Raw genomic sequence first — 9,302 nt, forward strand, 5'->3', positions numbered from 1 at the left:
AAGCTGGGTTTTGCAGATGAAACTGAATAAATCCTTGATTCTATCGAATCAATTTCTTTCACATTTGTTCAATTTCTTTCCATTATCTTAATCCATCGCGCACCATTTTGTCATGATCCATTGAATTGGAAAACAGTTTTTTTCTGTTTCGATAATAAGTGTCACACTGAACACACAGAAAAGTTGCCAATGCATTAACGATAAAGCTTTCGATAAGGAAAAGATGTTTTCCTTTCATAGTTGAACACATCTTTTTGCCTGCAATTGCGAAATTATCAAGATCAATCTCATCAACTCGAACAGTTGGACAAACCTTTGACCAGTTTCGGTCAACTTTTGCACAAACAAGAAATGAGCAAATTTATCAACAAATCAAATTGTAAACAGAAAGACAAAAATAATCTCTTCAATTGATCCTCACTTTTCCTACTCAATATCAACTGCTTCCACTTTCCAAAAACATGAGAATTTCTGAAATCTCAATCTCATGATAACACTTGAAACACCTTGCAAATGGCAACATAAGACTTCACTGCAACTAGAAGTCGAATTCTAAATATTTCAAAAGATTAGCGAAAAAAGTTCATCTCTTATCGATCATCTTTGAGCAGACTAGCATTTGATATCATTTTATTGGCACTTAGAATTTTGAAGCTGAAGGAAAATTATTTTTCATTATTTGAATTCGTTGATGAAAGTTTACCAGTTGAACCAGACTCGAGTCCATCAAAAGTCAATCAGTTTTTTTCATTTACATTGATTCACTTGATTCAGCAAACATCATTTTCTCCTCCTTTTTGTCCTCATTCCCATGGACTTGAGATTGCTAAAATTGAAGAAATTTTTCTTTTTCTCTTTCAACAAAAATTCTCAATTTTTCTTTGCTTCATCTGAATAAGCAATTGGAACTTTGAAAGCAAATAATACATAATGGATAACGAATGAACAACAATTCATCAATCACAGGGTAAAATTTTGATTCCTTTTTCCCTACTCTTGATTCCCTTTCCATCCAATGATCATGATGATACCTTAAATCAACAAAAGTATCACCAAAAGATGAATACGAGAAAAGGCAAGATAATGATGATAAAAAGAAGAAGAAGATAAAGTAAACGAGAAATGAAAAAAGTACAAAAAGTAGAGTTAAAAGGTTTCCAAGACAAACGCAAAGTTTGAACAACATTTTGTTTGAAACTTTTGCATTACAATTGCAATGAAAGCTATAAAAGTTAACGGGAAAAGGGTCAATCTTGAGTTTGAAATATTGATGATGACGAGTCTGATGAGGGATGAAAAGGAAAAAATTGTTGACAGAAAAACTTTCTTCTTCTTCTCTACCCTGGAACAAGGAACAAACAAATGAACACACAAAAAAACGATTCAACATTTTTCTCTTTTCTCAAGATTATCATTCAAGATTATCATTTATCGTTACTTTTAGGGCCAACAAATAATCCATCTTGGGACCAGACAAAATGAACTTTCAACATTTTCTTTTCTCTTTTTTTTCTTCTCTTTATTCGTGCAAACTCTTATTATAAATCATGTTATATATTCATTGATTTACCATGTTCAATGATCTATCACTTTCAACTTTGTCAACCTTTGAATGGTAAATTTGTTAGTTTTAGGTTTACTTTTGCTCTCTTCAAGTTTCCTTTTTTTTATTCCTGCTCAAGAAAAAAGATGTTGTTCAATAACATTGTAATAAATGCATTACATAAATATGTTTATCGTAATAATAAACCTTCAATTGGAGACTCGACTTGCCTTCCAAATAATGATGAACATAATTTGATCGTTTCTTGTCTTCGACTTATCTAAATAACTCGAAGATGAACTTCAATTCTCTTGATAATCAAGTGACCTCGCAAGTGTAATGATGAATGATTGTAAAATAATATCGAACCAATTGTATTACATTTGGTTAATGAGAACAAGAACTATCGAATCACTAATCGGGATTATTTTTTTTCCTTTTTTTCCATTTGTTTTCTATTCGAAAATTTTAAATGACTTTTGAAGTTTGGGTTTCTTTGCATTTCGAACAGAAAAAAAAGTTGTTCTTTTTTCTTGACTTTTAATCTTTCGAGTTTCTTAAGCTTTCATTTTCGACTTTGTATTCAAACTGATGCATTTATTTCAATCAACATTTGGATTTGAAACATTTTTTTCCTTCGATCGCTTCATTTCCATCTCAATATCCAATGTTTCATGAAATTTATTTTTTCGTCTTTCAATTTCTTCTTTTGTCTAGCTTTATAAAGTTTGATCATTTGAAAAGCATCTTTTTACTGTTTTCCTCTGGTCTGGGTTTAACCTTAAAACGCCAATATAATCAGTCACTTTGTGTGTTTCAAATTGAGTTGAAAAAGTGTTGAGAAAAGAGAAGGAAAACTTTTTTTTTTCTCTTCTTCTTCTTCTTCGTCTTCTTCACCCAACCAATTTTAAACAACTTTAACTTGACGTTGATTTATTTACAGATTACAGAGTAAGCAAAGATGAAGTTGCAACTTCAATTTGATTATTGTCATGATTATTTTTGATTATTGTCAAACAAAACAAAACAAGGTAACAAAGTTTCAGAAGAAACATCAACAACAGATAAAAAAGATTCACTTATTTAATGAAAAACTGGGAAGAAAAGCTAAACAAATGTCATTGAACATTTAGCAGCATTTGAAGGATAAAAATTGAACACTTTTTGCATTTAAACATGAGTTTTGTGACTTTGCCATATCTGATTGAATAAAGACATTTTCAGATTCAATTGAATATATTCAAATGACTTTAACATAAATCAACAAGATTATTGATTGAGACAAACTTGAAATTTTAATCTTTGATTAAACTCGATGACAATTTTTTTTCACACAAACTTTTTCCATTCTTTTTGATTCGATTGTGTGTTTGCTGAGAATTTCAAATTTACTGAAAAATTTAGTTCTTACCTGAATAAGGTGTAAAAATATTTAAATAAAGACAATCTTCACTTTGATTGAGCAACAGAGGAATGAGTCGTTTAAGGGTTCGCAATCGTCCGGTCGACATTGTCTTCAAGGCTTCACTTGTATTTGAAATGTTGGGCAAATTTTGAGGGCAAACAGGGCCTTGACTGTGAGCACTTTTGGCTCCATTCCAATGAGCCGGAGTCACGGGCGGCATGAAGCGCAATTTACCAACGGGTGGACTTGCATATGGTACACCTGAGGAGAAAACGTAAAGAAAATTTGGTTAAAAATCGAAAAAAAAGTTCTCAATCTTTCCTTTACTCCTTTCCTCACTAAATAAATTTCAACTTCCATTGATTAAACTGACAAACTGATAATTGAAACTGTTAACCACAAAAATCAAATGGAACGGAACTAATATCATCTGATTAAAGTTTAGCATTTTTTGCTTCAACATTTTTCCATTCTCAAAAGACATTTTATCGAAGAAAAAGAAGAAAAAAGTTGAAAATTTCTTCTTTTCTCATGCAAATTGACTTGATTAGCATTAGAATGTGAAACCAATTTTCTGTGTGTTTCGATTGTTTTTCTTTCAACCATTTCATTGGAAAAGATAATCATGATAATGAAGTAAAATCTGAATCTTTTTAAATACTAATAAACAAAAGTAAACAGAAGGAAAACGTTTACTTCAATTAGCTTTCAAGTTTGAGGGGAAAAGAGTGAAAACTTGCAATTCGTATGAATAATAATTTGACATTAACATTGATAACAATTTGGGTTTGATTTGGATGTAAAAATGGTTTCAAGACTAATCAAGTTGCCATCAAAGGAAAAAGTGGAAACATTTAATGGTGAAAAAAGCGAGAGAAGAAATTAATAGCATTCGAAATGATGTGATAATAAATTTTGTGCAAAAAGTAATTGTAATGACAGTGATAATAATGATAACAATGAGAATCAATAATGAATTGAAGTTAAACAGTTGAACAAGAGTCGAGACTGGGAGGTTTTACTCCCAATGGCTTCAATAGATAATATAATTCCAATGTTGAAGTTCACCAAATTTTTGCATCTTTTCATCTTTTTCTTACAACCAATCAACTTTACTTTTCTACCTCAAATCAATTTGCATCATCATCATGCTAAAGTTGATGAGTGATACTATGAAAAGAGATAAAATGGAATTTCTTTTCTTGGAATTTCATGTTTCAATATTTCTGCCATTTTAATATTTTCCGCTCTTCTCTTTTCAGTTAATCATTTATTTTTGAACTGAAGTCAATTTCCTTTCAATGTTGAGTTGAGTTGAATGTTAAGACAATATTGGCCAAGTCAAAGAGGAACATTGATTTCACTTAATATGATAATTACTTCCGAATCAAATTTTATCCATTAAATTGTTGTTCCATTGACTTGTAAATTTGATTATTTATGGAAAGTCATTTTTGTCCGTTTTTATGGCATTCTTCAACTGGGAGTTGAATTGTCAAATGCAACTTTGATAATGAGATATAATTTGATATTTTTTTTGGGTTCTTCTGTTTGTTATCCTTTTCCTTGGGTTTACCAGTATCAACCTTGATTCGGGTAAACAGCAAATTGTGTCAGCTAATGTTTTTGTAATGCTTTTCACTATTAAACTTTGCTCATCATTTACTTTGGATAATAAAGTTAATCGATAATGATAATGATGATCATTATCAGTTTAAGGGAAGCGCAAAATTTATTCCCAATTTAAAATCATTGAGGAAAATTCCTGTGAGGTTAAAGGTGTAATCAGGATAAACAGAAGATGGTAAAGAGTTAAACTCAATTTACATCAACTTTTACTTTGATTAACTTGATAGAATAGAAGAATAGAATGTTTAAAAATCTAAATTGAATTAACATTTACTCGAGAAATTTCATTACAATGATGATCGAGAAGATGATCAAGGAAAATGAGCAAACAAAATGTCGAACAAGAAGATTATTGAACTCAAGAAATGCAAGCAAATTGAAGAATTGAAATTTTCTCCAAAAAACCGAATCCCTTTCACTTGTTTAATCAACATTTGCAAAAATATTTTCATCGATCAATCATTATCTCGAATCAGTTTGTTCATCAATTTATCCCGCCATTGGATTCATCATGATTGCAATTGATAGTTGAAGGGAAACGATAAATTTTCAAGTTTGAAAGTTTGGTGAGAAAAAGTTTTTTGCAATTTACTCGAGTAAAAATAGAATGGTGAAAAGCTAGGAAAGATCGAGTTGTGAAATTTTTTCATTCTCTTCGATTAAGTCTTACCTAAGAAAACTTCAACTGGTTGAAGGTTTATTTTACCAGACAAGTTGACGATGAAACCTCTTAGAGTACCATATTTGGTTGAGACTATTCTGGAACTGTAACGACGATCACTTGACTGTTTCATTGTTGACCCACTCACACCTTGGCACAATGGGTTGAACAATGTGAAAACAATGAGAAGCGACAATATTCTTGCTCGAACATGTTCAACATTGGTAAAGGTGAAACTTGATTGTCTGTAGAAATGAATGCAATTGAAAATAAAACACTTAATCATTGCTTTTTCCCTGTTTAACCATGACGATCTTTTCGATTGGACAACTAAATGATTTGGATTCATATCTTTTCCAACTTGAATCACTTAGCAAAAAAAGTGAAATCTATTTTTTCCTCCTTTCCTTTGCAATTGAAATGAATTGAAGTTTCAATTTGGTTTGAACCAAAAGCACTTGAAACCTTTATTTTTATTCACTTGTAACTTGCACAGCAAAAAAAAGCACAAATGTAAATGATGAACACTGATGATGGAGTTGAATAAAGATGCGAGTAAAGCTCATAAAGAACTGTGTCAAGATTGTAATACAGTTGATTGAAGACTGGACATCATTAGAGGTTTAAAAGTCAAGATAATAAATGGTTTAAATGGTTGGACAATTGGACAAACAAGGGAACCAAAAGGACAAGAATTGATGGATTAAGGGAAACTTGGTACATTACTGACCATTCAATTTGATCATCATCATTATTATCATGTTTAACAATATCAAATCACATTTGGATAGAAACATTGTTTAAACGACTTTCACTTCTTCCCTTGACTTTCATTACTAAATGGCAAAAGTAAATCAATCTAACAATTGCTTATCCTTAGCTAATAATACAACTCAATGTTGAGGTGTTTAAACGTGTTGAATGAGCAAAGTTGAGGTTTAAAGTGTTTAACTTGATTTAGGGTTTGAAAGGTGAATTATCTTGTTTCAATCGCTCCGGCTTTTAGGTAAAGTTAGACAAGTTTAACTAGGAATAAATCTGATGGAAGAAATGATGATGATAATGGTGATGATAATGATGAAAGGGAAAAAGGAAGGATGAGAAAGGTTGAGGAAGGAGAAAAGATGAAGATAAAGGTTTTCAAGTTGAACAAACAAAATGATGACAATAGTCACAACTTATCAGGAAAAGACATCAATCTAAGTCTTGTTTTGAAATTGATCATCATTTTGTTTCCAATAAAATATATCAATAGTTTGCTCTGTTTTTTTGGAACTGTTTTTGTTGCTCTTCAATAACAATTGATTAAATGGTTGAAACGACAACAATTACGTGTAAAACTGTAATGATATTGAAACATCAAGCTGTAATGATGAGGGAAAAGGTTGATTGAAAAGTATAATTATTCAACTTTACATCAATTGAAATGTTTGGTTGAATTTTAGGAGAAACTTTGAATTTTCACATTTTCAGGTTCACAAGGTTTTTTAATAAATCAACATTTGTTGGTGTAAAAAAAGAGCACAAATTGGATGTTTGATTAGATTTGTTGGTTTGAATTTTGATGGGAAAATTTTGGTTTCCAACATTTACTTGGTAAGTTGCATTTGGGTTACTTTTCAAGAGGTTTCAAGATGAAGATGGAAAGAAAAGAAATGTTGTCATCAAATGTTGTTCCTCCTTTCAACTGTCAGCTGAAACTGGGAGTAAAATGAAGGGATAATAACAGAAAGGTTTACTTTGGTTCATTTACTGCGCTGAATCGTCCAGACTCTGGATGAGTTTGCAAGAAAACTTTTCATTCTTCAATCAGAAACACGTTACCAAGATAATCAGATGAGGATAAAATTTTGCCCAAAAAACTCGAATAACCATCAATATGATTGACTTTAATCTTTACTTTTGATTTTAGCTTTTTCATCATTTCCATCAGCTATTACAATCCCTGTTACCGAGTAAATGCAAGGAGTAATGAGCATGATGAAGATGAGCTAAGAATCTGATGATCATGAGAATGAATTTCTCTGTTACCTTCACTTACAGTTTACAGATATTGAACCTAATTAGTGGTGTAAATCAATGAACCCAAGTCTAATAATTTTTGATGACTTTCCATCATTTCTTTCATCCATTATTTTCCTGTTCAATATCAATTAACCATTTGCTTTTCCATCAATGGTTCGATATCAAACCTTGCAACTTTATATTCTCGATGATTCTTGGAAAAGTCAATCTTGTAATTAGAAAATGACATTTTTCGATTTTCAGCATTTTCACAATTTATCAATTTTCATCAATTTAAGTGACTTCAAGTGATGAAACATTTTCTTTTGTTTCTTCATTTTTACCTCAGTTTCATGAACCAAGGCTGAAATTAATGATAACTCAATGCTAATTTAGATTATTTTCATTCTTCATTCTTCCATTGTTTATATTCAATCATGTTTCCAGTTGATATAATATCATGAGCTTTATCATCGATAACATCACAGAGTAAATGGATTCTCTGATTTGTTTTCATCTTTAACTTTCTTCTTCTTTCCCTTGAATTGAAAAAAACGAAAAGACTGAGGACAATGTTTATCGTAAAAGATTATTTATACATAATATAATAGCAAAAGGAAGAATAATGATGATCATGATGATGAGGGTGATGATGAAGTGGAGATAGACAAGGGAAGAAGAGATGAAAATATAAAATTCTGTGTGACCATGAAAGATGAATGAATTGAGTGAAAAATGACGGCTTCAAGTTATCCATAATAGATTGAACAGTTTACTCAATTTTCATCAATCAGTAAATGTTAGTCTTGGAACGTAATTCTTGTTATCAACTACAATCGATTTACAACAATTTACCCTGCAAATAGATTAATAGACAGTTTAGTTTGGTGAATACATTATTTGTCTCATTAAGACTTGTGGACTTTATTGTTAACCCAGCTTGGTTTATCATGAAAAGATGTTCAATATTTTTCCACTGTTTTCTCATCATTACAATAATGATAATCCTTTTCATCTTTGAATTTTTCTCGCTATTTTTCTTGCTTTTCAATCTTAAGGTTTGAGAAGGAAATCAAATGAAACCCAAATTTGGGTAAAAGAAAAATGTGAAACTTGTTCTTTCTTTCTTTTCTCAATTGAAATTTTGAAAAATGATCTTCTCAAGCCAAGAAAACAATCTTCTTTGACTCTTTTTCATTCTAACAGTCATAACCAAAGGAAAACCTTTGTTATCATTGAATGTCTTCTAATGAATGATGATCAACATGGTGAAACTTTAGTTTAGTTTTTTTGTCTTCTTTCCTCATCGTCAACCACCAAACCTGCTATTTTTTGCTTCCAATTTAATAACAACTTAACTCATCATTTATCTGTAAATGCAATAACATACACTATTGACTGATATGGAGCTTTGTGTAAATATTCATGCTCAATGATATTAGCGGTACGGTATGTGTCTATGTGGGACGATCTGTGTCTGCCTTAACTGAAACTGCAGTATAGTTAGCTTGAAATCAGACTATGCATAAAAATGTCCTGGGTGTTTTTTATTCTGTACACCTGTTGTGCTAACTCATGGACGGTTGAGATTTCAGATTTCAGATTCGAAACATGGACTTTCACAGGTTGAAAAACCATAAGATCGAATGCTCGATTTCATTCAAGGGCAAATTCTTATTTGCCTCTAAGTGAAATTGATAGGTCATATTCTGAGAGTGCTGAATTTTACTATTACTTTTACTTGATGTTTGTTACATGTTGAAAACTAGTACTGGCCAAAGTACAATTGACAAATGGGAACCGAACTACTTCAGGTTCAAATTTAGCGGGGTTTTCGCTACTAGCGATATCTTTTGATGTTTTAACCTGCCAGTTCAATGCAAAATTGTTTTTGATTATTTTTATAACAAAATATTCTTTCAGTTATGACTGATTTAACTGTTGAGCAGAAAATTTACCTCATCGAGGCATATTACACTAAAAGTAAATCAGTTACTGCAGCATGTAGACCTCAGCTCTAAAGAGGTAAGAATGAATTTTTAAAATTTTTGACTTTTTTG

General features: G+C 30.9%; 1 protein-coding gene across 1 annotated transcript in view; it reads right to left on the minus strand.

Moving 5' to 3' along the window:
* Positions 1 to 6,940, minus strand: part of LOC107364573 (neuroligin-4, X-linked-like) — a 64,920-nt gene extending 57,980 nt beyond the window's left edge. Inside the window, exons 1-2 of the mRNA XM_015931996.3 lie at positions 5,248 to 6,940; positions 2,955 to 3,209 (exon numbers count right to left, since the gene is read on the minus strand). Coding sequence (XP_015787482.1) covers positions 2,955 to 3,209; positions 5,248 to 5,587 — 595 coding nt within the window. The 5' untranslated portion in view covers positions 5,588 to 6,940. The remainder of the gene's footprint in view (positions 1 to 2,954; positions 3,210 to 5,247) is intronic.
* Positions 6,941 to 9,302: the final 2,362 nt, after the last annotated feature.

Source organism: Tetranychus urticae, chromosome 1 (assembly GCF_039701765.1).
Source record: "Tetranychus urticae isolate SD_2017Ah chromosome 1, NJAU_TeUrti_SD_1.0, whole genome shotgun sequence".
Lineage (NCBI taxonomy): Eukaryota > Metazoa > Arthropoda > Arachnida > Trombidiformes > Tetranychidae > Tetranychus > Tetranychus urticae.